This window comes from Phalacrocorax aristotelis, chromosome W, assembly GCF_949628215.1.
Source record: "Phalacrocorax aristotelis chromosome W, bGulAri2.1, whole genome shotgun sequence".
Classification (NCBI taxonomy): domain Eukaryota; kingdom Metazoa; phylum Chordata; class Aves; order Suliformes; family Phalacrocoracidae; genus Phalacrocorax; species Phalacrocorax aristotelis.
The window spans coordinates 28,870,750-28,895,031 of record NC_134310.1 but is presented as its reverse complement, the minus strand read 5'-3'; the positions used below and the strand labels follow the sequence as shown (position 1 = coordinate 28,895,031).

General features: G+C 44.4%; 2 protein-coding genes across 15 annotated transcripts; one reads left to right on the top strand and one right to left on the bottom strand.

Annotated features, from left to right (window-relative positions):
* Positions 1-99: 99 nt before the first annotated feature.
* ARMC6 (armadillo repeat containing 6) lies at positions 100-7,032 on the bottom strand. The gene is made up of 8 exons (XM_075077236.1): positions 6,795-7,032; positions 6,096-6,248; positions 5,586-5,668; positions 4,302-4,872; positions 3,661-3,806; positions 2,950-3,081; positions 2,292-2,429; positions 100-1,419 (listed from the first exon to the last, which is right to left on the bottom strand). Exons 1-8 carry the CDS (start codon positions 6,958-6,960, stop codon positions 1,207-1,209), a joined length of 1,602 nt encoding a protein of 533 aa, XP_074933337.1. The 5' UTR covers positions 6,961-7,032; the 3' UTR covers positions 100-1,206.
* Positions 7,033-7,058: 26 nt separating this feature from the next.
* SUGP2 (SURP and G-patch domain containing 2) lies at positions 7,059-24,268 on the top strand. Of its 14 annotated transcripts, none has more exons than XR_012657731.1 (12): positions 7,059-7,204; positions 7,808-7,929; positions 9,133-10,785; positions 11,736-11,853; positions 12,556-13,064; positions 13,250-13,361; positions 14,187-14,470; positions 14,590-14,704; positions 15,655-15,719; positions 16,414-16,550; positions 19,953-20,073; positions 23,162-24,268. XR_012657731.1 is itself a non-coding variant. In XM_075077228.1 (11 exons), the coding sequence occupies exons 2-11, from the start codon at positions 7,815-7,817 to the stop codon at positions 19,678-19,680; spliced, it is 3,480 nt and encodes a 1,159-aa protein (XP_074933329.1). In that variant the 5' UTR covers positions 7,059-7,204; positions 7,808-7,814; the 3' UTR covers positions 19,681-20,059. The 14 variants fall into 14 exon arrangements, 8 of the variants coding, with proteins under 8 accessions (XP_074933329.1, XP_074933327.1, XP_074933331.1 ...); XR_012657732.1 differs by having other exon boundaries at positions 20,988-24,268; XR_012657729.1 differs by having other exon boundaries at positions 20,265-24,268.
* The last annotated feature ends 14 nt before the right edge of the window (positions 24,269-24,282 follow it).

Below are 24,282 nucleotides of genomic sequence, written 5' to 3'. Positions count from 1 at the left end.
TAGCGCAGGGCTGCAGGGGGCTTTACTTACAAACTCATCAGGAAGGCACTTCCACCACCTTTCTTTTCCTGTCTCAAAAAGGCTCCATGAAGAGCCAACCACCCTTGTACATTTTAATGTTTTATAAGGTCAACATTTCTACAGAGAATATCACATTAGAAAACATCCACTCACATACAACACCAGCAGCGCAGGAGGAAGGTTCAGCACCCAGGGCAGAGGTGGTAACGCCAGAGCCCAGCAAGCAAGAAATAAGAACCACGTGGCTGGGGGCACACAGAAGCCTTTAGCTGAGGCTTCAGAACCCTTCTGGATGTTTCACCTCTCCTGTTTTGCCCCCAACTCCGCAGTTGTCTTCAGTCCACGTGGCGCACAGGCTCTTCGTTACAATTACAGCACTCGGGGATTCAGGGAAGCACCGCCCTGCTAAGATGTGAGCAAAGCCCGGGCTCCCCAGCGCTGGCGTCCTGCTGCGTGCTACCACTGCCAGTTTGTCCCTGCTTTGAAACTACCATCCTCGCCACCAGTCCCTGACTTGCTCATCTCCCTGAAAGAGAAGATGAACTTTCCTCCTGGATGCAAACGGCAACATCATAAAGTACATTGCTTTGGGCCGTACTACGGTAATCCTTACTTTGCTTTTCTTTAAAATGTCAGCTGAAAATCCGAAACAGAGAAGCAACACAGCACATGGTGAGCAGTAAAACAACAGTTAGTAGAAAAGTACAACAGGACAGAACACATTCACAAATGATGGGATTATTCCTCCTCATCCATCCCATTAGCAGACCACACTGCTAGCCTCCATCGGCAGAGAGCGGAGGAACAAATCAGAGCCAGCTGCCACGGTATGTACCCAACTCCGACCAGAAAAGATTCACTTTTGCTCCTCCCGTATAGAGCAGCACACGCGGGAACGGCCCCGCTCTGTGCACAAGCAACATACGCAACAACAGGGGGGAGCAGATCATCTTCAGGCATTAGATGATGCGGGGAATGATTACTACACAGGGTTGATTTGCAGCCTGTGAATGCATAAAGCCATTTCAGCTGTAGCTCCCAATAAAAAGTTCACTGCAGCCTCACAAGCCAGGCATTTGCTTCAGATAGTCCAGTTCAATGTAACTGCAAATTAATCCATGCCCCTTGGTTTCCCCCCCCTTAGGCTTCATGTCTTGAAGCTCCGCTGCTCAGTGGGAAGATGATTCACTGAGCTAGGCTTCCCTTCTGACCTGTCCACAGCTCTCGGAGCTCCACTTTGCAGCCAAGGTCCCTCAGCGCGGCTTTGGCCACATCATCGCAGTCCCTGTGTGTCGCACGAGCTTCTGTTATTAAGTTCTCAGCTCCCATCTCTAAGATGGGCTGAGAAAAGTCCCGGCTCCGGGAGACCAGGTTGCGGATCAGCATGCAAGCCTGTTTCTGAGGAGAGAGGTAAATGAGAGATATTAGCGTCTTTTGCAGGGAAATACCTTCCATATAGGATGCTGGCACACACAGAGCAGATCTGGCTCCAACTACAGAACCTTTTCTGGTCAACCAAAGGTTAGATGCTCTAGACGGCAACAAACTATTTTCTGGAAGAATAAAATCCACGGACAAAAGCATGGCTGCTATTTCACACTGAAGTTTGTACAACAAAACCTCCTGCCTCTGCCAGAACACCAGCAAATCTCAAGCACCAGCCAGGCAATACCAAGTACTTCTTTAAATAATGCAAAGACAGACCTCTCCTGCTACAGCAGGCTCACTTTTCCACCCGCTTGTACACTGTTCCAGGCACCTTCCCTGGCACTTAGCTTAAACTACTCTTTCAGAAAATATTTTCTATGGTATTTTAATACTCTGAAGAGCACAAAAGTAGACATAAGGCCTACTGAGACTTGCATGAGAAACCAGAGGCTAACTTCTTGCCGTGTGGGTGTTTTTACTGGACTCTGGAGAACAGACGGCAATGTCTCCTATAGGCCAGGTAACATCATAGTACAGGCTGGGTCTGAAAGAGCCTATCCTCATCCTGCTCTTTCGAGGAGGAGGAGAAGTAATGTCTGGAAGAGAATCATGGCATTCCACAGTCGCTTGAACCTGCATTCAGGTGGATTTGGCACCCAAACTGAATTCTGCTCTGATCACATCAGGGTGACAGATGCAGGCAGTCCTGCCTTCAGCCGCCGCGTTCCCAACCCATTCAGAGCGTTTTGGTGTTTGTCAAGGGAAGCACAAAACTCCAATGAAGCAGCGAACACAGCCAACGCCAGTCCTGAAGAAATAATCAAGTGCTCTGAGGCAAATACCTGCACGGCCACTTCCCGTGGGTGTGCTTTCATAGCCTGAAGAGCTGCCAACGCCCCTCCACCTTCCATGATGACATTACAGTTCTCAGGTTTGCGCAAAGCCAACATGCACAAGGCTGCACAGCCTTGCTCGCAGATCTGCAAGATAAAGGGAAAGAAAGGCTCAGGGGCTGAAAACGTTGCTTTAAGTAAAAAAATGAAATGTTTGGAGTTTGCTTCCTTTTTTGGCAATTCTTAAAGTTTATTTTTATAAGTTTCTTCCACTGAAACTTCCTGCTTCTCCGGCAGGTAAACCAATTTGTACACCCTAGAGGTGTAAAATGCTGTATCCAATATCCACCTGATTCAGAAACAAGATAAAACCCTCATAAAAAAGGTGGACATAACTTTACATTTACACAAGTATTTGCCAAAGCACGCGCTTAACTGCTCTGCAACTACTGCCTGTTAGAGGTTTCATACATTGCTCAGTTGCAATCATTTAACAACTGCTCTTAGAATATATCTGCTCTCAGCATAAGCTGTTTATCACAAGTCAGAGCAATGCTGTGGGTTGTTCCCCCACACGAAGCCGAGATAACACAGCCACACTACGCAGCCCAAACCTGATGTCCCCTCCCAGCCCCGGTGGGACTCCGTCAGCCACCCAGGTGCGTACCTGAGGGTTGGCAAGGTGATGGCTTATAGCGAGCACAATGAGGTCCGTTCCCCCAGCGTTGACGATGGCATCTTTCACGTCGTCGTTACCCGCAACCGCTCGGATGGCACTCAGTACCTGCTTCACCACGTCCTGCGTTCGTCAGGGAAAAACAGCTTAGAGAGCTGCGGAGATGGTCTTACAGGCTTTTGAAAAGCAACCAGAACATCCCCCAGCAACCCTTGTAATTCCCAGTTATGAACAGCAATGCTATTCTCAGTCCCTCACACCTCAGACACACTTTCTTGCTAGACAGAGCAATAAGGAACCTTGGTAGTTTGGCAGAGGTTTTCAAAGCAGCTTAAAGAATCAAACATCAACCCTCTGGGACCCCAGCATCTAAATCCTCTTGAATCTCTTCCAGCTGGAATGGTGGAAGACCAGCAGCTCAGCTTTTCTGGGAGCAAGCAGAGTTCTGCTTGTGGAGGACCGAGCAATAACTAGAAGCCAGGAGCTCTGAATGACTGTAGTCATATCTGACAGAGCGTATGTAACCTAGTGCTGAGTGTAAGGCCAAAATAGGGAGGTAAACAGAGATCAGTGGGTGGGTTTCGACCCTAACTGCACCTAAAATAACACATAGTCTATGGCCCATTCCCAGCCAGGACTTGAAACTGAGAAGCACTCCCTGCTGCACTATCTCCACTCCCAAGCAGACTTTAAATCACTCACCGGATGGTCGATGCAGTCAGCCAGGAGAGCCACCATAAAATTTAAGCCACCAAGGTCCACGATTTCTTGACAGAATTCATTCCTGACAGAGAGGCGAGAAAGGGTGGCACACAGTTCACTGAGAACACTGGAGTTATCTGTGAACGCTGCAGAGGAGAGATGATGCATGGGGTAACTGTGAGGAAGGAAGGGTGCTGCAGAATCAAGGTGTTTTACTTTGCTCCATTAAAAAATAGAAACAGGAAACAGTGACTTTCCCTTTATATATTAAAAAACATAGGCACAGATGACATCCGGCTCACCCTGTATCTAGACAGAGACAGAGCCTCTTTCCTTGGCAAGGATGCAGCACCTCAGCACAGATAACCTGTCTGTAAACCTGCACTGGGCTGTAAAATACTTCCTAGAGAGACTGACAAATAGCTCTGATAACTGCCACCTTGGTGCTGCTGCTAACATGACTGCTCCAGAGGCTATTTTTCTCTCTCGGGGCACATTTCATCGAAAGAATTAAACATCGTTTCAGTGGCACGTTTCTGAATCATCTCTGGGGAGCTTCAAGTTACGACAAAGCACAGCTCTGAGATAAGAAAGAAGGGATGATTCAAAATTAGGATCAACAGTCACAGGGTTAATTTTACCTTTTGCAGCTTCAATGAGGACTCTTAACCCATCGTTTTCCAACACAATCATTTTGGCATGATCGTGAGCGTGACCAAAGGGCACGCGGATGTCATCATCAAACGTCATGATCCGGAGTGCTGAGGCGGCCGTTCGGACAACATCAGCGCTGTCTCCATGCTGGACTATAGCTCCGGTCAGAAGCGGGAGAACCCCGCCTTTCACAAAGTCCTGACGATTCTGCTCGTGTTTCAGACAGGCATGCCGAATGCATCGGATCCCAGCCACCGACATTTCCGCATCCTCCCTATGTTCTTTCAGAGTTTGTAGCAGTAGATCCTGGCCAGCAGAGTCAAGTAGGTCTGGCTGCCCATCCAAGATGGCAGACAGAGTATAAAAGGCTTTCAGCATTAAATTTCTGTCTCCTGAAGCCAACTGGCAGGCAGAGAATACCACAGAATAGGCACCATTCTGCCCAGCCAGGTAGCGGAAAGCCAGCTGTTCTTTGCACTGATCAGTGAAGACCACGAGGTGCTCGGCCATCTCGGCAAGATCAGAGTCAGCAACGGCTCTCCCAAGGGAATCCAAAGTCTAAAGAAGAGAACAAGGGTTACTTTTTGATCCAAACTGTGAAGGAACAAGAACGGTTCTTTAGAGTCAATCAAATTTGTTTATTTCTAATAAAAGCCTTCCTTTAAATTTAAAATTAGTTTGGCATATGAAGTAACAGCTGTCACAAAGAGCAGCATTTTGTGTCACGCACAGGACCCTCGGAGGAACAGGGGTTTCTCCGTACTCCTGCCATCGTCATGCCATCCCCCTATGCCAGCCTGACCAGTAGCAGGTGGTTGTGTCCAACCAGCACATTTCACAGGGGTCAGTGGCGTGCACGAGTGCTTCTATATTCCTGCTGGATTCAATCTTTTCAGCTACCCTCAGATGGGCTAGATAACGGCTACCGCTTGGGTTACTTGGATTTCTTTCATTCGAGGTCTTCTGCGGTTTGAGTTTACCTGACAACAGCAGGATCTGTTTCTAAGTTATGAAAGGCAGCCCCTGCATTTCCTAGGCAGGAAACGCTGGCTTTCTGCACTTATGCAGATACTTCCACTGGAAAGCGCAAGCTAGCTCTTCGAACTTTCACATTATTCCTCGTTTGCAGAATAGATGGGATTAACTGCTTGTTGAAGAGCTCACAAAGAAATGGGACAGAGGCAGAAGGTATGTCTCATTATTTTTAGTCTATTACTTAAACTACGATATTACCCTGATCCTTAGAAGACAACATAAATTTGCGCTCCTACCAGCAAAATTTCATGCTTTTGCTTTTGACCGTTCTCAGAGGCAGGCTGCCGCACAGCTTTCACAATATTGCTTAGGTCAACACCTAGAAGGAAAAACAAACCTGAGATTAATAATAGTTACAGGAGCTTGGGGCAAATTTGTCAAGTTAACCACAGCGAACAAAGACAAACTTATTGTAAAGCCTGGGTCAACGCACAAAGACGCTGAAAGGCTGCCAAAGTTCCAGCTAACTGTAATGGTCAAATATGACCTGGCACAAAGTATCAATTCTAGCTAAATGTCAACTGGGGGTGGGAAATTATACCCTGCAGTGTCACCTAAAGCAGCTTTGCAGTCATAATTATTTAATCAAACTAGGTTAGCATTAACAGTATCTATGTTCTACCTCAGAAAGGCTTCTTTTCAATGCTGGATGATCAATATTGGCGTACAAGTTGTCTTCAACTTTGAGATATGTAAAACGTCAGTCTGTAATAACCTGAACTGCGAAGCAGATGAATTTACAATACCTTGGGACTCAAACTGCTGCACGGCTTCTCTCACAGCCTCTTCTGGATCCATTTCAAATTCTGTAATGTTTTCTTGCACTGCATCATCAAATGTTTCCTGCGCAATCTGTTTTGATCCCATTTTACTCGAATGGGATAAAAGGCTTCCTCGTCCTGTCATTAAGATAGTCCACAGTTAGTTTTGGTGCGAAACCATCTAAGGTTAATCAGAAACAAAGGGAGTGACTTGCTCTTTCCAAAACAAAAAGCACAGAACTTGAAAAAAAAAAAGACAAAGGGATGGGTTTTGGTTTCTTTCGTTTTTGTTTTTTTTTTTTTTAATAGGTAGAAATATACCAATTAAAAGGAATAAGGAGGAATTCCAGAGGCCCAGGACCTGGACTTGGAAGCCGTTGCCGCTCTGGTGCCGATGGGTGTGTTACTGTGACACGGCTCGCTGGGGCACAGAGGGCAGCCTGCCCAGAAACGCACGGCCCCGAGGGCCGACACAGCCCGGAACCCCTGGGCCTGCCCCCGTCCCCACTCCCGCAGCGGGGCCCGGCTCACCCCCGCACCCCCCGCAGCAGGCCCAGCCGCCCAGGCCGGCCCAGCCCCTCAGTCTTTCGGCGAGGCTGGCCCCGGAGGGGCCCCAGGCACCGGGCGCAGGTGCCGGGGGAGCTCCGGGCCGCACAACGGCCCCCGGTTCTCCTCACGACCCACCTCCGTCCCTCGCCGCCCGCAGCGCCGCTTCCCGACGGGCTCCCCGCGCCTGACAAAGAGCAGCAAGCTGAGGGGACCGGCCCCACTCGGCCACCGTACACGGGCCGGCCCCGCCCCTCACAGCGCGCATGCGCCAAGGCAAAAAGTCACACCAATCCCCCCTCATCGGAAAAAAAATGCGGCGCGAAAAAGAACCCGGGGTGTCCCAGTGCGCATGCGTCCTGTCCCGTAACGCGCTGCCCCGCCACACACATGCGGTCGGCTGCCTTCTGCGCAAGCGCGGTATGCGGGGACTCGCTGAGGCGGGCCTGCAGGCCAGCGGGCGCCCCGGGGCCCCGCCGAAGGAGCGGAAGGCTGCGGCCCGCTCGCTCCGCTTACGGTGCCGTCTGACCCGGGACCGCGCCCTCACCGTTAGTACCAATAGGCGCTAAAGCAGCACCTTCCCCGAAAGCACCCGCCTTGAGGGGATGAGGTGTCGCGGCAGGGCCCGCACTGCGCAGGCGCGGCTGAGGGCAGGGCAGCGGGCGAGCGGCGTGCCGCGGGGGCTGCTGGGAGATTCCCGTGTGGCGGGGAGGCTGCGGGACCGGGGCGGGGGGGCGGCCTCGGTGAGGGCGGGGGCGGGCCGCGGGGCGGGGCGGCGGCGGCCCCTCCCCTCCTCCTTCCCCCCCCCCTCCTCCCGGTGCCCGCGGCAGCGCGGGGCGGTGGGCGGTGGGGTGCTGGGGGGGGGGGGGGGGGGGGGGAATCGTCCGGTGAGGGGCGGGAAGGCGGGAGGCGGCCGCGGGTCCCCCCCTCAAGCTGCGTTTTACCTCAGGTTGGTCCCCCCCACCCCGTGCGGGGAACCGGTGGAGGGAACTGCCTGCACCCCTGCTCAGTGCTCACGGGGATCCCCCCGGGCCGAGCCCAGCGGGGGGGTCCGGGGCGCCGGGAAGGTGCCGGCAGCGCTCGGGTAGCGGGAAGACCGTCCCCGGCGTCCGTGCCCCGGTCAGGGACGGCATTGTGCTGTTTTGCTACAGGATAAAAATGGCCTCTCGGCGGATCACACGGGAGACGTTTGATGCTGTAGTGCAGGACAAAGTTAAAAGGTATCGCATGGACCGGGGTGATGCTCTAGAGGACACAATCCATCATTTCAAAGGTAATGAAGCCCCGGCGTGCTGTGCCGTAGATTATACCTGCTCTTCTGCTAACAGCTCTGTGAGATTCCTTGCCTTCTATTTACGTATATTTGCCTGAAACATGGACTTGTGCTGGTCTGTTAGATTCCTTGCCTTCCATTTACGTATATTTGCCTAAAACATGGACTTGTGCTGGTGCTTTTCAACACCTATTTTATCCAAGAGGCTAATAGCTTGGTATGACTGACACTATTTCAATGTGGAATGCAAATTCCAGGCAAAAAAAAAAAAAAGAATTTCAAACAAAGGAATTCTGTTCGGGCTGCATCAGAGAGTGGGTCTGATTTCAGGGAGGTCTCCAGAGCCATCGCTGCGGGACAGAATTCTGTTGATATCTGATAAGCTAAATAAATGTAGGACTGCGTATTTCATGTTGGTTTTGGAGAAAAAGCTAGAGAAAGGACACTAATCTAGTGAACATATACAAAACATGATCTGCGAATTCTTCTAAATTTGACATTTAAAACGTCTAGAAAAGTAACTTGGATTCCATTCATAGGAAATTGAGAGTTTTAAAATGACGTCTCTTCTGTTCTCGTAAAGTTGAATAAGTTCCGAAGAAATAATTTCTTTTAAATACTTAATTTCTTTGAATATTCTTTACTTTCTGAATTTAACTACCTGAACTGGGGAATAGGGGTTCTTGGATACTTTGCAGGAAATTCTAGTGTTTTTTACTTTAACATTATCTTAGATAATTGTGTATGAGTTTGTAGAAAATATGGTCTTCTCTTCAACTGTGGAATTCGAACATTCAGCGTGGAAACAGAAAGTGCACGCTTTTGATATTTTTGCATCAGAGAAATCCGAGCAGAAGCATTATGAGCACAACGTTAGCGTCTTCCTAGACCGAGAAAGTTGTGAGCAAGTAGAAAATGGGGTTTATAGCAGAATTTGCGTTTCGGCTTTACTGAGAGTGGAATTTTTAATAAATTGTTTTGTTGGGTGTGTTTAGCCTTTGTTGATCATTTGTTGCTTTTTGCTTATTATGAATTATTCAATGTACGTAAGAAAGCAAATGGGAATATCCTGAAGTCAGACACATGTGCTGTTCTTCAGAAGTTTTGATGCGTTGACTCCTGTAAGTGTCTAAATGTGTTCATAAATTTTTTTCTCAGCACTGCTTGCAGTGCATTGGTGTATTTATGTTTTTATCGTTTCAGCTCATTCAAGGCCAGTCCCAAGACCACGATATGAAGACAGTTTTCATGATGATGGAAGATATACTCATGACAATGCCCAGCACCATCCACATGATGACTGGAGTGAAGACCCTAGAGATGACTATCCAGGACCTTCTTACAGATCTACTAGTCCTCTCATAAGGAAAGATAACTATTACCATGAACAGTATGGCCGCCCGGCGTCTTGTGACCGGGAATTTGGCCGCCCGGCATCTCGTGACAGGGAGTATGGGCATCCAGCTTCGCATGACAGGGAGTATGGGCGTCCAGCGTCGCACGATCGGGAGTATGGGCGTCCGGCATCTCGCGATCGGGAGTACGGACGCCCGACATCCCATGACCGGGAGTATGGGGGCCTGGCTTCTCATGACCAGGACTATGGCCCTCCTGATGCTTGGGAATCCACCGGACCACACGAAACTGACTTCAGTTCTTCAGATATTTTAGGTGATTTTAGATCACCAGGACTCATGGAAGACGAGTATGGCAACATGGAGAATCAGGAGTATGACGTAGACTTTGGAATTCAATCTGACAGCGAGTTCCGACCCCCGATACGGAGGGGCAACATTGGCAGGGGAAGACCTCTGCGAGGGAAGCGTATTACAAGGGGCGCTGTTAAAACGAAAGTATTCAAAGGAGATATCAAAACTCCCCTGAAGAAATGGAACACTAAAAAACTGCCACTGGGCCCTGATCAGAAGCCAGCTATGCAACCTGATCAAATGCCGGACGCTGCTGAACGCCCTAACCAGCGGCCGGTGGCCATCCAGCGCCCTAATCAGAAGCTGCCCCCACGACCTACTCAGAGGCCGACTATAACAACCCAGAGACCTATTCTCAGGCTCCCAAAGCCTGCGCATGTTTTCAGAAATCTCAATTTTGACCTTGTGGACAAATCGGACATTTTTTCAACGTTTGGAATAGAAATTATAAAATGGGCTGGGTTTCATGCAATAAAAAACGACGCAGAGTTTTCCCGGCTCTTTGGAGCTCTCTTTGAGCTAGAGACAGAAACCTGTGCAAAAATGCTTGCTTCGTTCAAATGCTCCTTGAAGCCAGAACACAGAGATTATTGTTTCTTTACTATCAAGAGTTTACAACATGCTGCTCTGAAAACTCCCAAAGTGGACAATGAGTTTTTAAATATGCTATTGGACAAGGGTGCTGTGAAAACAAAGAACTGCTTCTTTGAAATAATAAAACCTTTTGATAAATACATAATGAGGCTACAAGACCGGCTCCTAAAAGGTGTTACGCCGCTGCTTATGGCCTGCAATGCTTACGAGTTAAGCATTAAGACGAGCGGTTTTGGTAATCCAAGAGAAATGGCAAGTGCTTTCGAGACCACTGTTTCTCTGTGTCGTAAGTCTTTAGCACTTCTGGGTCAGACCTTCGCGCTAGCCTCTGTTTTTAGGCAAGAGAAAATACTTGAAGCCGTGGGGCTCCAGGAGATGGCTCCGGCACCAACACTATTCCCAAACTTCGATGATTCAACGTTGTTTGGAAGAGAGTACATTGAAAACTTGAAGGCTTGGTTGGAGAAGAGCGGGTATCCGATTCAGATGAAAAAAGCTGAACCAGAGTCCACAGTACAGCTTAAAAAACCCTCCCCTGACACAAAAGTTAAAAGTGAGTGAACTGCTATAAGATACTTTGCACTATATAATGTCTTTATTTGTCGCTAGCATTTTAGCTTAATTTTTATGGTGTCATTAGGTCAAGAATTCCTGGTTCTGGGAATCCCATGTGCATCCCTAGCAGTGCCGAGGCAGGTAGTAGATACTATCTGTTGTAGCAATTGCTTTCAGCTTTGTGGATGAAAGCGCGTCTCCTTCCTCCCCTCTCCTGCACATCCTTACAGTTGAACTCTAGGCTTTTCACCTTGTGCCTGTGGCTGCTTCAGCTGCCCTGCCCTCCAGCTTCACAGCTTCGAGGTGGGGAAGGCAGGACCACAGCTGGAGCTGGCTGTGCCACACAGTAAGTGCTTGCGTGTAAGCAAAGTCAGAGATGTTACGGTTACTGCGTTTATCAGATGCAGGTGTATTTCTTTGAAGTTGTTTATATATTACCATCTATAGGAGTACTGTCTCCTCTATTCTGTCGGGCCACCGAGTTTGTCCTCCCTGAAGCATCCTCCCTCACTTTACTCATCTGTTTTTTCCTAATTGAACTTCAGATACTTCCGCAGGGAGGTCTTGTGGCACTGACACTGAATAGCTAATAATTTGGAGATGTCCCCTTCAGAGCACTGTTCAAATATGCTTCTTTTGCACAAAATCCTGTTGATGCAATAAGTAATTGCCATTTAAAGGATGGCTTGACTTGCCCAGGACGGCAAAGGTTAAGTTTCCTAAACCACAGTCCTTCTCATAATAAACTGTCCCAGAATCTAAGTTGAGTTGAGAAAACAGTTGGAAAGTTTCCAAGGTTTCCTTAGTTTATTCTAGTATTAAGTGCAGCCTTTTTAATATTAACGTGTTGAAAAATTGCAAATGTCAGTATGTCAAAGAATAACGAGGATGCCATATTGATACTCTGTTGATGAGAATAATACGACTGCATTTTATTTCTTCCTGCAGCCCCACAGCGAGCTGATCGGAAAGTTGTAGAGACAATTGAACAGCTGGTGAATAGCATTGTTTCAGGAACATTGTCTGCCAAAGAGAGAAACGCTCAAAAGAACTGTCCTGAATATTGGTAGGTGTGTTTGAACAGTATGTCGTAATACTACTCTCTGCTGAAGATATTTGGAATATATTTAATTAAATTCACTATTTCATTCCAGGGGTGTAAGATCAAAGCATATTGTATATTTAATGAGACTTCTTGGAGATGTTTCCTCAGCTAATTATACTTCCTGATATCCCTGGAAACTGTCCTGTTGCTTCTGCTTTGTCTAGTAGACCACATTCCTTTTGATCTGTCAATAATGACTGTCTGTCAATCCAAATAGATGATGTTAGAAGCAATTTACTTTTACAAGATGAAAATAGTAAGCAAATGTAGTTAATATCACCGCACAGGAAGGCAACAGGCTCACGGATCTGGTGTTCTATGAATAATGTTGGGAAGGGAAAGCTGAGACACTTCCAAGTGTGATGACCTTTAATACAACAGTATCTCTTCGTGTGTGAATTGCAGCCCAGCTGATTAATTACTAGCCAAATGATTTATGTCAAACCCCTCCATCATTTATTTGCTTGGCATGCTTTACTCACTGCTGTAGAAGTGGAGTTGTATGTTCTTCTGAGAAGAACCTCTGCTGGCCAACGTTAATGTAGCAACTTGTGTAGGCCCCTGGAAAAAAGGATCAATTGCTGCTGAGTTTCTGATCTGAGAATTTGAGGTTGGTTGTGCTTTCAGCTTAGGCTTTCCTTTTATTTATATGATTTTGTTTAGGTTCTTGTCTGATGAAGATAGTCTAGAATACAAGTATTACAGACTGAAGTTATCGGAGATGCAAAGGCGGACATCATCGGGAAAGGAAGAGGGTGGTGAGGGCAGAACGCTAGAAGAATCTGCGACAGAATCAGTCAGGGCCATGTTGTATGCCAGGAAAGTCGCAAGTATTAAGAGAAGGCTGTTTAAAAGAAAAAGGCTTGGGATTATCACACAACATGGTATTCGAGGAAGGAAGGTGAGGAGAGCAACCATAGGGACCCAGACCGTGCTTTCGGCTGGTACGGTGCTGAAGCACCAAGACAAGCATCTTCAAGGTTCAGTCCAGACAAAGCCTTCCGTAGCGGAACCCAGCCTGTCTGAGAAGAGTTCTTCCCTCGATGCAACCTTATCGTCACAGTGTGCCACCAGTTCGGAGGTCCCTCTGCCAGCAGAAGAAAGGGCGGATTCTGAGGATTTACTAGCACCGCCTGAACTCTTCCCACCATTGTCCTCTCAGTTTCCTGACGGTAAGCGAAGATTCAAGATTAGATTTTAAATTGTAAATTATGTGAGAGAAAAATCGAATAATGTTCTGCTGGAAATTCTAAAAAGGATTTATTTTGCTAAAGTAGATACTTCTCAACTGTAATGACCTTCCAGTGATGCAGGTTTTGTATGAAGCTATAGATAATGGCCGTTCTGTTTCTTGCAGTGGATGCTAAAACAATGGAAACTGCAGAGAAACTTGCCAAGTTTGTCGCTCAGGTAGGACCAGAAATTGAGCAGTTCAGCATAGACAACAGTGCAGATAACCCAGATCTTTGGTGAGTAACCTACACATTTATCTGCGTAAATGGGCCAATACGAAAAATCAAAATACATCTAAACAATTGCTAGAGAGATATTTGCTTTTATCGTTTGTTGAGATGTGTGCTTTTATTCGATGTGTTTAGGAACAGAGGACTTTGAGCAATACTCCCTGTTGTCCTGCTCAGCACCTCCATTAATGGTGAATATCTGAAATATCTAAGACAGACAAACGCTTCTCCCAAATGCGTACATGCACTGATATAGTATCTCTTCTCTTATATCTTAAGTAATCAGCTTGCATCTTGAAACAGTGCTCTGCCACAGTATTTTCAATCTCGTTATTTTCTTTAAGCGAGGCTTTGATTAGGAAGGCCTAAGTGCTCTGGTGTCAATTAGCACAGGTTTTTTCCTTTTAGTCACGCTGTGCCAACAGAAGCGGAGCCCTGTTCTCTCTTCTGTCTCTCAGAATCGATACACCTCCTTCCACATAGACCGCAGGACTGAAATCTGGAAAACTTGAATTCTCTTCTGGGGTCTGTGGTTTGCCTTCTGGGTCATCCAGAGCTAGCGTCTTGTCTTAGTTTCTCCATCTCTATAGTGAAGAGTAGCGAGTTCTTTACTGCGCAGTTAGAGAAGTGCTGATTAACAGTAGCCTATAAGAACTGAGGAGAATGATTGCTGCTCTTAGTACGTGTCGTCGGGGAATCCTGCAGTTCTACAAAAACACACCTGGAAGGACCGTTCAAAAGATTATTAAGATATTTACTTCTAGTGTCTTGCTTCATGCTTGCTAAAGAAAATGTCTTTCTGATGTTATTTTCACTGTAATTTTTGCTCAGGTTTCTACAGGATCGAAACAGTTCTGCTTTCAAGTTTTACCGAATGAAAGTCTATGAGTTATGTCCGTCTATTAACTTCAGTGCTGTGTCAGAAGTGTCTGATGCTGGGGAAGGTGCTAAACCTGAAGAGAGAAATCCAGATATTTCAGAAGAGGAGGAGGATGAAGAAGAAGAGGAAGAAGAAAATGAGGAGGAAGCTGAGTTTGAGGAGGATATCTCCCAGCCTTTGGAAGAAATGGAAATGGAGCAAGCAGAGGAGGGAGAAGAGGATGACGTGTCAGCAGGTAGAAGTGTGGAAAACGTAGCTGAAGAGATGATTTCCAAAACAGGAGAGGAAATTTCAACAGGTGAAATGCAGCTAGCCACATCATCTGATGGTGCTATACCAAATCTGTCGACACAGGCATCAACTCCTGCTCCTGGTACCCTATTTCCTCGCAAACGAATCAGCAGCAAGTCTCTGAAAGTCGGCATGATTCCTGCATCTAAAAGGATTTGCCTCATAGAAGAACCAAAAGGTGAGCATTAATTAAAAGATATTTTGTAGGCATCAGTAGAGAATTCCTGATTTTTATGTACTTTGTTACTGTTATTGGCTAAAAGAATTACATTTCTTTAATACAAAAATGAACACGCTGTTCATTTAAAGGTTCATTCAACTGACAAAGGGGAATCTGAAAAAATTGCATAACAGTTCTTGTGTTAGAGTGCAATAGCAAAGTTTGTGTCAAGCGTCACTCCTCAAATATTCTCGAAGTGTATGTGAGTGTTATCCTCCCTCTCCTGCTTAAAAATCACACGGCAGTAGTTTTTTGTGGGGTTTGTTTTATCAGTGTACGGAAGGTTTAACAGACTTAAGTACTGCACTGAACATATTCCGAGTGTTTGACTAAATATGTTTAGACTTTGGATTGGCCTGTCAAATTTTGTCAGTATGGCCACAGCAGGGGTGGGTCATGATATTCTAAGAACTGGGAAAGAAGTAGCTTAAAACTGATTATATGTGCTCTGCAGCTACTTTAACAAATGTCTTGTCTTTGCATAATGATTTTTTTTCATGAAGGTTGTCATTTGTGCTATGAAGGCGATGTACAATAACCTCATTTAAGTCTAGTCTGAATTTTCTATCAAATACTACAGAAGCTCAGGGAAATGAGAGATCTAAAGTCCTTACAGCATATCATATATCAGTGTATTGCTGGCATGATATGTCCAAAACTAAATACATGTATGTACTAAACGCCTGTTTTGTGGTGGAGGGGAAAAAATGTTGTATAATTTCTTTTGTGGTTTGTTTTTTGGGGTTTGTTGTCTTTTTGTTTATTTGTTTTATTCTCATCTTTTTTCTTGGCTCTGATTTGAGACCAAGGCATTGAGTTAGTGGCATCCCAGTTGAGACGTATTTTGGAATTCTCTATTAAAATTGGTTTTCTTTACAGCTGAATTTTGTCTTTGATTTGACTTGCAGTGCATGAACCTGTCAGAATTGCTTATGATAGGCCTCGTGGTTGCCCAGTTACAAAGAAGAAGAAGGTAAAGGACACTTCTGGTTTACCATTGCATTCTGAGAATCGACTGTCTTTACAAGAGACAGCCGCTGAAAATGTGTTATGGTCAGAAAATCGAATTAAAACCTGAAGAGCCTGATCCTGAAAAAGACTGGGCTAAATCTGACGAGAGCCATGGCTCCTGTTGTCTTTTAATTACCTGTGTCATAATTAAAGATTTTATGCTCAGAGCACTATTGAACAGCTCTGTGTTAGTCTTGTCTTCTATTAAAAAAAAAAAAAAAGAAATCAGTGTGTTGCTGTCTGGAATATATATTGTCGTTTTCCAAAATTGGTGAGATGTTATTTGACTGCTTCTGTATTTGTAGTAGGGATTCAGTCATCGGATCAGTCAGTATTTATTACTAAAAAACCATAAATACCTTTTAAAATATGAAGGTGTACTCTTTGCTGTTTTAATAATGTAATTAAACAGTTTGAGACTCTGAAATAAATTTGTTAATTTTTGGGTTTTTTTAAACTAGCAAGGCAGATATTACTCTTTGATAGGCCTTTCCTGGGTATCTAGAGAAGTGCTCCTTAGAAGATATTTCTGTATATCCGGAAATTCAAACACACTTAGTTCTATAAGCGGGTTTTTTTTTTAAGGGATTTTTATTACACGATCTCCCTGTATAACAAACTCCCCCCTTTGCTTTTCTGTTATTTCCTCTCCACAGAAACCAAAAGACTTAGAATTTTCACACAAGAAACTGACAAACAGGAATGTGGGTTTCCAGATGCTCCAGAAGATGGGCTGGCAAGAAGGACATGGCCTTGGTACACGAGGAAAAGGAATCAGAGAGCCTGTAAAAGTGTATGTAATGGGCACACGCTACAGAAATTTGGCAGCTCTGGAAAAGGCTGGGATTCTAACAGTAGCTATGTTTGTCTAACCCGCCTAGATGTGGCCGGTTCCGTGGTTTGTTTCCTTCTTGGCGCTGGCCTCTGGCCTCAGCAAAGTTGAGCATGGAGAATTCACGCCTTTTTCTGGCCAGGTTGGGCAGAGTCTGGTCTGGAAGGGGGCTGTTTCTTGCCATCCAATTTGACGTCACTGAGGGCTGCAGCGTGAATGCCGCAGTGTGCAGACACTTTCTGAAGGTACATGGGTGCCCCTGTTCTTCAGCAGGTGTTTTTTGGTGTTTGGTATATTTAGTTGTTTGGGGGTTTTATTTTTTTAACACATAGTATTATCCTGGGGACCTCCTTGCTACCACACCAGCTACATAATATAAAAGTAAACTTTAGGAATGCCATGCACAGTGCTTCTAGGTTTAGGCCACAAATTTATTTGCACTCTAATTATGTGATTCATTCCACTGCATACTGAAAGAGGTAAGTGCATCTGCCAGAAGGTAAGTGTGCTTTTTCCTTTAAAATACACTTTTGGGTTTGAATCTTCATTTTTGTCTTTTAAAGTTGCTGTATCCAGTATCCACTGCTGCCAGCCCGGAGAATGGATAATACCTCCTTCAAGTCCCTGACTGCATAAGGAGGCAGAAATGATTCTCCTTCAACTCCCTGACTGAATAAGGAGGCAGAAACTATTAATTTCTCCCTGAACCCATAGGACAAGCTTTCTAGTCCGCACACATAATCTGTGGTTTAACAGTCTTCTTTCTCCAGGGATTTCTATTTTCATGCCTTGGACAGTTCTGGTCATTGTAGCTGTGGGATCCTTCTGGCTGCTTGCTTGCTTTTTTTCCTTAGTGCTCCCTGTGGTCCGGTGGCCGTCGCTATTTGTCCTATATTTCCTTCCTCAGCAGCACATGGACAATGAGAAAGCAGCTTACTTCGCCTGTAGCTCTCTTGTGTTCACCAGTGTTAGAACCTTGATTCTGAGCCTCAAAACTTGTTGCGACCAAATATATTAATAAATTTTTTTGTTCCTGTAGCTCCTGGCCCAAGCTCCGCTGCACAGCTAATCACGAGCTATTCGGTTGTATCTGGTGTGACAGCTGGCCCACCGCATTCTAAAAGTTTCTGGCCATCACTAAGAACTGCATTTTTAATGTGCGAAAATGCAGTTTTTCCAGCTCGAGTCCATTGCTGTGTCACTTCTGTAAAGACACCTGCGAAGAGTAATGAAGAACTGCTTTCTGTACCTCTTACAAAAACTTGTTGACTTGTAATGTAGCGAGAGCTCCATATTATTATTTCCGTGGTGTGCCCCCTCTCCGCTTTCCCACCAGAGCCATTCTTTGGACAATACTTCAGGACAACCTCAGTGAGGATGAAACCAGTGCCATTTAACGTTTTGCTTTCTCTTGTTCGTTGCTTTGATACGATACAGGGTGGTTTTTTTCCATTTAGTAATGTGTAGCCTCTACTCTTTCCTCCCCTTTTGAAAACTACCAGCTCTTCTATTGTTGACTTGTTTAAAAGGCCACGTGCTGTCTAATCTCATTCTCTGAGCAAAAGGGGATGGATTAATAATTGGAGACACTCCAATTGTAGAGCATATCTTCATCATTATGTAACACTGATATCTAAAACTGATGTATTCAAGCACATCGGTTGTTACACAAAGAAACTCGAGGCCCTTTTTTTGTTAGGAAAGCTTAAAGCTTGTCTTTGGCTGTGAGAGCAAGTAATATTTGGGGGTCTGAGGAGATTTTTATTTATGTTACTGTAGAAGATGTATGAATTGCATGGTGACTCCTTACAGAAATGGTGGGTCCAGAAGTTTTAAATGGAGTTTCATGTTAATTTTGTGAGCTGTTCCCTCTCTTAAGAACTTGTCACAGCTATGGGTCTGACCAATTCTGTGGTTCAAGAGACTTTTAAAACCAAACCAAAACGCAGTCAAAGGCAGAACATTGTTAGGGGATAGAACCTCCTGTGAATCATTATCTCATGTCTTCGACTACTTTCAGTATAAAAAAACTAATCTAGAAGAGGAACAGTGGTGTAAATAGAAAAAAAAAAATATCTGTTCTTCCTGTTTGGAAGTGTGAAGCGGCCGTTGTGACATGGAAACAGCCAGTGAAGAGACTCTGCTTCAGACAGGTCATACTCTAAAAGGTGAAAAAAAAGCGCAAAGTTTTGGGAGGTCTTTTAGGTGATTTGACTTCTAACCGTAATTTAAAACGTAACTTCACTTGATCATACAGCTGCCAAGTCGGACTCTGTACTGTTCAGAAGAAGAAAGAGCACTCAGGGGTTCTGCTGTGGCCTGTAAATTGGATTTGCTTTTTAGAGTCTGTGAATATTCTTTTAGAATTGCACAACAGTCTTGGCTTAAGTGTACCTATTATTACAGAAACTGGCTAAGAATCATTTTTCTTTGTTTTACTTAAGGTCCTCTGGTTTCACTCTGATAGCACAGAAATCCCAATTTCCGCACATGGGGCAGTCTAAATTTTCTTACTTCACGTAATGAACTCTTTAATAGAGAATGCCAATGATACTGACTTGGAGGATAAAACTGGCACAGAGGATCACTCCTGTGGCAGAGGTTTCATTAATCTTAGCTTTGTAATATCTGCGTTCTATGCACATAGCCTGGAGAAAGAGGTGGTTTTTAATTGTTTGTATCTCTACGTTCTTGTGGGTCATCCTCTCCATCTACTTCCAGAGCAGAAAGTTGTTTTGATATTGTTGAGGCCTGTCTGCTTCTGTTGGCATGTCTGGGTGAAGAGAGATGAGTTAATGACTCATTTTTCTTGGAAGGGCAGGAGCTCCAGGTTTTGTCTATGGTATGTGTCCTGCAAGACTTCAGCTTGCTTTGGGCGCTAGAAACTTTAAGCAAGCAGCATTATGATCCCTTGGTAAAAATTTCCTCTCTTTTCCAGAGGTATGTAGTGTTTCCTACTCATTCCTCGAAGCCTCTGACTTCTGTCATTTTTGAAATGTAAGAAATGAGGCAATTTTTGCTATCTTTTCAACAGAGGATCCTACCTACCATGGATAAAGTGTTTAATACAAGAGTTCATGTGAGAATTTGATCCGTTAGATGACTATATCTTCACTGCTCCCTTAATACCATAGGAGCGTTTATCTTCTGGTGGGTATTTGCATGTGTAATGGGAGGTGGGAACTGTTTTATAGTTGATCTGGTATGCCAGGTACCAAGCCTCCGCTCCCCTTCTCCCCGAAACAGAGCAGAATTACTCTCCACTTGAATTGTGTCTATGTTGGAAGCTACTGTTTAGATCTCTCTGCACGTTGTCCAATGTAACGGAAACAGAGTGTTCTAACTATTCATTTTACTCCCTAGGGGTGCTACCTCTGCAGGGGAGGGCTTGGGTGTTGCAGGGGAAGAAAATAAAGAAGATGCATTTGATGTTTTCCGTCAAAGAATGATACAAATGTACAGGCAGAAAAGAGCAAGTAAATAGGTATGTGCAATGGACACGTCTGGTTTATGAATTCCTGCAAACATTAAAATACCAGGGGTTTTTAAGTCTTCCTTTACCAAGAAAATATTACTGTTTCCATGAGTATATCTGGCTTCTTAACATTTCATGAAAATCCAGACCTACGTTGAACTGCTCTGAACTGCTGAATTACCCCAAATCTTGCTTCCTAGGTTTGACATAAGAGCCTCGCTCGCTAGGAAGTGCACGGATTTGCAAAGGCTGCTGTGTGAAAGATCTTCGGCAGAGTATGCCAGTATGAAGAACGCTTTGTTCTATAGTAGTGGACTTGAATACTAATGTATTAAAACATTTTTCCAAGATTAAAGTTAGTCTTGTATTCAATTGTGCAAGCTAACAACTTGGATGTCATCTTCTGAGGAAGAAACAACTGATTTTGTTCTCGGAAGTGCCTGTTTACCTCTCTCTTTGGCCAAGCTTGCCTGTTTTGTGATGAGGTGGCTTACCAAAAAATGGAATAAGCAACATGAAAAATATGACTAGCCTGGTTTGGCTCTGATCCTTTCTGAAGCTAAGAGTCTTCTCAAATTCAGATCTTCTTGCAAGGCAGTTCAGATTTTATTTTACTACATTTTATTGCTGGGCTAATCTTCTGATCTACTTCCGGAGTCTGCATAAAGCAGTTTCCTTTCCTCCATACGCCAGTTTTAAGAAGAGTCTCTACCTGCGTGCTTATTTGGTATAGGATTCTAGACTTTAAGTGTAGGATGAATAACTGAGCCTGAGAACACTAAGCTCTTCCTTGAAAGCCTCGGCTGCTAAGGTTTTTCATTGTAATGAACAAGTAGTACATATTTTAAGTGTACTTTTTGTTTTTACACAAATTTGCAGCTCTTCTCCAACAAATTCTTGAATAGTTTCTTTCCTTCTCGAAGTTTAAGCCATGAGCAGGGGCAATTCATGCATCTGCAGAAAACGCTGAAGAAAATACTTGGAAGTCAGATATTCGGAAGTCATCTGGAAGCGGATCATCGGTTTTATAAGACCATCAGTTTAGAGAGTCATTTCTGTTTCTATTCAGTATTTGCTTTGCAGAAGTTCTTTTATTGAAAAGCCCTGAGAAATAAGACAAAAAGCTTATACTTTTAAGGGACGATTCCAGAACTTACTGAAAGAGAAGACTGGATTAATCTGCTGTGCTTCAACAAAAAGCATTGCCTAACTGCTTGGTGAAGCAGTTCTGAAGACGTGAAAGATTTAGCAGTGTTACCACAACTGAACGCCCAAGGTCTGATCATTCATCTTTTCCCGGCTTGCACATCAATAAGGGATCTGTGACTGGGTTACTGAAAGTGACAGAATTTAATATATCGCACTTTTTAGTGTACTCCTTCTCCATCATTGCCTTTCTAAAACTAGTCGAAAGTCTTCACTTGAATGTTATAGTACCAAAACCTACTTCACCGACATTTTCTTTAACGAGTTTATCTTGAGCTGACGCATGTTTTGCTTATAGGAGTGAGTGCTGTCTTGCTGTTGTTTTCATCCCGCACCATGCTTCTTGTAGAGCAAAGAGCTTGTGGTACACCACTAATAGCACCCCCCAGGAATGTGGCAGCATCTCAAGTTCCTAACTGACAAATATGCAAGAAAATGTGTTCTTCAGTTATCAACTTGCCTGTGCCTGCTGGTTAAAGAACAAAATTATATTCTTGCTCCATTAAAAACCCAGCTGGTCGAAAGGGAGTGTCTTCATTTTCATTCTGCAGCAACGCACTTTTCCTTGCTTGTAACAACCAGTTTTAGTTTCTGAATGCAAGTATTTTTTTTTCTTTACTGTATGGGTCTTTGAAACCATGAGAAACAAAATCATGTCGCAGTGTAATTTTCTGATCACTCAGTTTTCACTGCCTTGAAGCACGTAATCACTAAATAAAACCACGATGGCGGGTATGGAAAAATATGCTGGTAGTTCTGTTTTTCCATGAACATCACACATGTCTTCACCTTTACATTGCAAGAAATTGAAGCATGGAGGCTATAAATACAAATAAATATGTCGGGTTGTCACACTTGATTAAGGACGTTTGATAGCCCTGACGTTTCTCGTAGGTTTTACTTGGAGATGTTTAAAATCCTTAAATGCTTTGGATCAGAGGCTACTTGAAAGATCATCAGCTACAGTATTTGGCAGCGTATGCTTACCTGTTATGTTCCTATTTGGGTGTGTTCTTCGCTGCCCCCCCCCTTTCTTTCCTGTGCCTAATTAGCCGTTCCGCAGTGTAAAACGTGAGCCTTTCGAAGCGGAGATCTATCGGCCACGGGCTGTTTTCGAATGACACACTGGACCCAGTATTGTTGGCCTCTGATTTATTTCTCAGACCCACTCAAAGGGTTTAGCTTTTCTTTTCGTTTCATTGATGAAGCTGCCAGTGTTGCCGCTCGCAATTTTTATCTCCCTGCAAACTTCCCGTTCACCTCTTTGTTCGCATGCACATTTTGGAAGGATTCTGGATTATATGTTATGCTGTTTGCAGAAAGGCGCAAGGCAAAGCGTAGCTTCACACTAGATTGAAATCCACTCTCTCAAACCCAGACGGGCATTCCCCGCTGCTCTGATTTAACCTGAGGTTGTTGGGTGCGGTACCATTCGGGGTGCGTTTGCTAAACACCTGCTTACCCGATCTGGGGAAATTGTTGGTATCCAGATTGGCAAGTGGTACCGTCCTTTCCGAGTGCAATTCCAATTTAGAGTATAATGCTGTCTTGAGAATAACGTTGGGAAAAATCTTAATCTGCTACCCTGGATGACTGTAGTACGGTCTGTCTTTCTTGTGCCAAACTTTAACTTTGGACAAGATATCAGCAGAGCAGTACCGGTGCTGAGATTCCAGTGTTGCTCTCAAGTGAGTTACCGTTTGCCACTTTTATCTTGTTTTACCAAGAGATGACCTTACGCTCCTTTTGCAAAAGGAATTTCCTTTTATTTTGACCTGCTTTTGCAGGCAGCTCTGATTTGAAAATTTTAAATACTTGTACATGTGAAACATTTGTTATGCAGATACGTTGCCTTGTTTAAAGTTTACTAGCTTCTTTTCTGTTATTTTAGTTCCAGGCTCTCTTCCATGAAGACTGCAAGCTTCAGTGAACATTTTAACTAACTTCAGTGGTGTGTCTACTGTCTTTTGGTTGTTTTTTGCCATTAATCTTGTAGAGCAATTTCCTAGTTTCTGTTCCGTGCAAATTGGCAGTAGTGCTAAGCGAGTAACAATTAGATGCTTATGTTATTGGATAACTGACATTTCTTTTTAGTGTAAGTAAACATGTTAGCATTGTTAATCTTTTAATATCTGCAATAAATGTAGAACTAAACAATTTCTGGTTTAAATGTGTTGCTTGTGAATTTGGCCATTTGTAAGAGATATGCATCATTTTGGCACTAACAAGTGGAATTGAGATTATGCAGTGTGACGTTAGTGTAAAGCAGGATTTTATAGTGTACGAGGGAAGGAAGGTCCCTCCGTTTCTGTGCTGCTAAATGTCTCTGTTGGGAATACCCACTAAATCATTTCTTAGTTACTTTTTCACGTGGCTTCTAGTGCATTAAATCCATACACAACAGTGTTACTTTCCACATGAACGCCAAAACCGTTGTGCCCCTGTCAGAATTTTACCCTTTATTCACATATCCCAGGCATTAGTTGTCTCTCTGATTTTCTTGGTGTACTGACTTTAAAACAGCAAGTCTTTCTCTTTACATACGTGCGTGGTTTACTGTTGCCTTTAAATTCAAATTCCTTTTTTAGACAGGATATGAGGGGGAAAATTGCAACGAACTGAAATTTAGCACTTGCGCAGCCGCCTTCTATCGAGAGGTAAAGTGAGAGTGTTCATTGCGAAGGTACCACCTAGGTCTCCTGTCCCTTGCTTTTATACTGACAGCTAGGAAAAGCTTTACAGAGGCAAGTTCAAGCCCTGGCTACACCTTTTTCCTCCTTTTCCTTCAAAAATTTGTTGTACGTAAGGACCTGGTTCTAGAAGAAAGGACGTTTGCTCTCGTTGGAGAGAAATGAGGAGATCCCCATTTTGGGGGAGGTGCCCTAACAGAGTAAGAGAACTACAGTCAATAATACACTGTTTGGAGTAATTGTGTGGGACTGAAAGATGGTTTCTTTTTTTTTTTTTTTTGCCTTCAGAGCTTTTCTTTGGTGTCAAACCAATGACATTTTT

Excerpts from the sequence above, each read along its gene's own strand:
- SUGP2 (XM_075077226.1), top strand. The coding sequence starts at position 7,815 with ATGGCCTCTCGGCGGATCACACGGGAGACGTTTGATGCTGTAGTGCAG. Across the intron at positions 10,786-11,735 it reads CCCTGACACAAAAGTTAAAA|CCCCACAGCGAGCTGATCGG; the intron begins GTGAGTGAACTG and ends TTCTTCCTGCAG. Across the intron at positions 13,362-14,186 it reads GCAGATAACCCAGATCTTTG|GTTTCTACAGGATCGAAACA; the intron begins GTGAGTAACCTA and ends ATTTTTGCTCAG.
- ARMC6 (XM_075077236.1), bottom strand. The coding sequence starts at position 6,960 with ATGAGGGGGGATTGGTGTGACTTTTTGCCTTGGCGCATGCGCGCTGTG. Across the intron at positions 3,807-4,301 it reads CCTCATTGAAGCTGCAAAAG|CGTTCACAGATAACTCCAGT; the intron begins GTAAAATTAACC and ends TCTCCTCTGCAG. Across the intron at positions 1,420-2,291 it reads CACGGGAAGTGGCCGTGCAG|AAACAGGCTTGCATGCTGAT; the intron begins GTATTTGCCTCA and ends CTCTCTCCTCAG.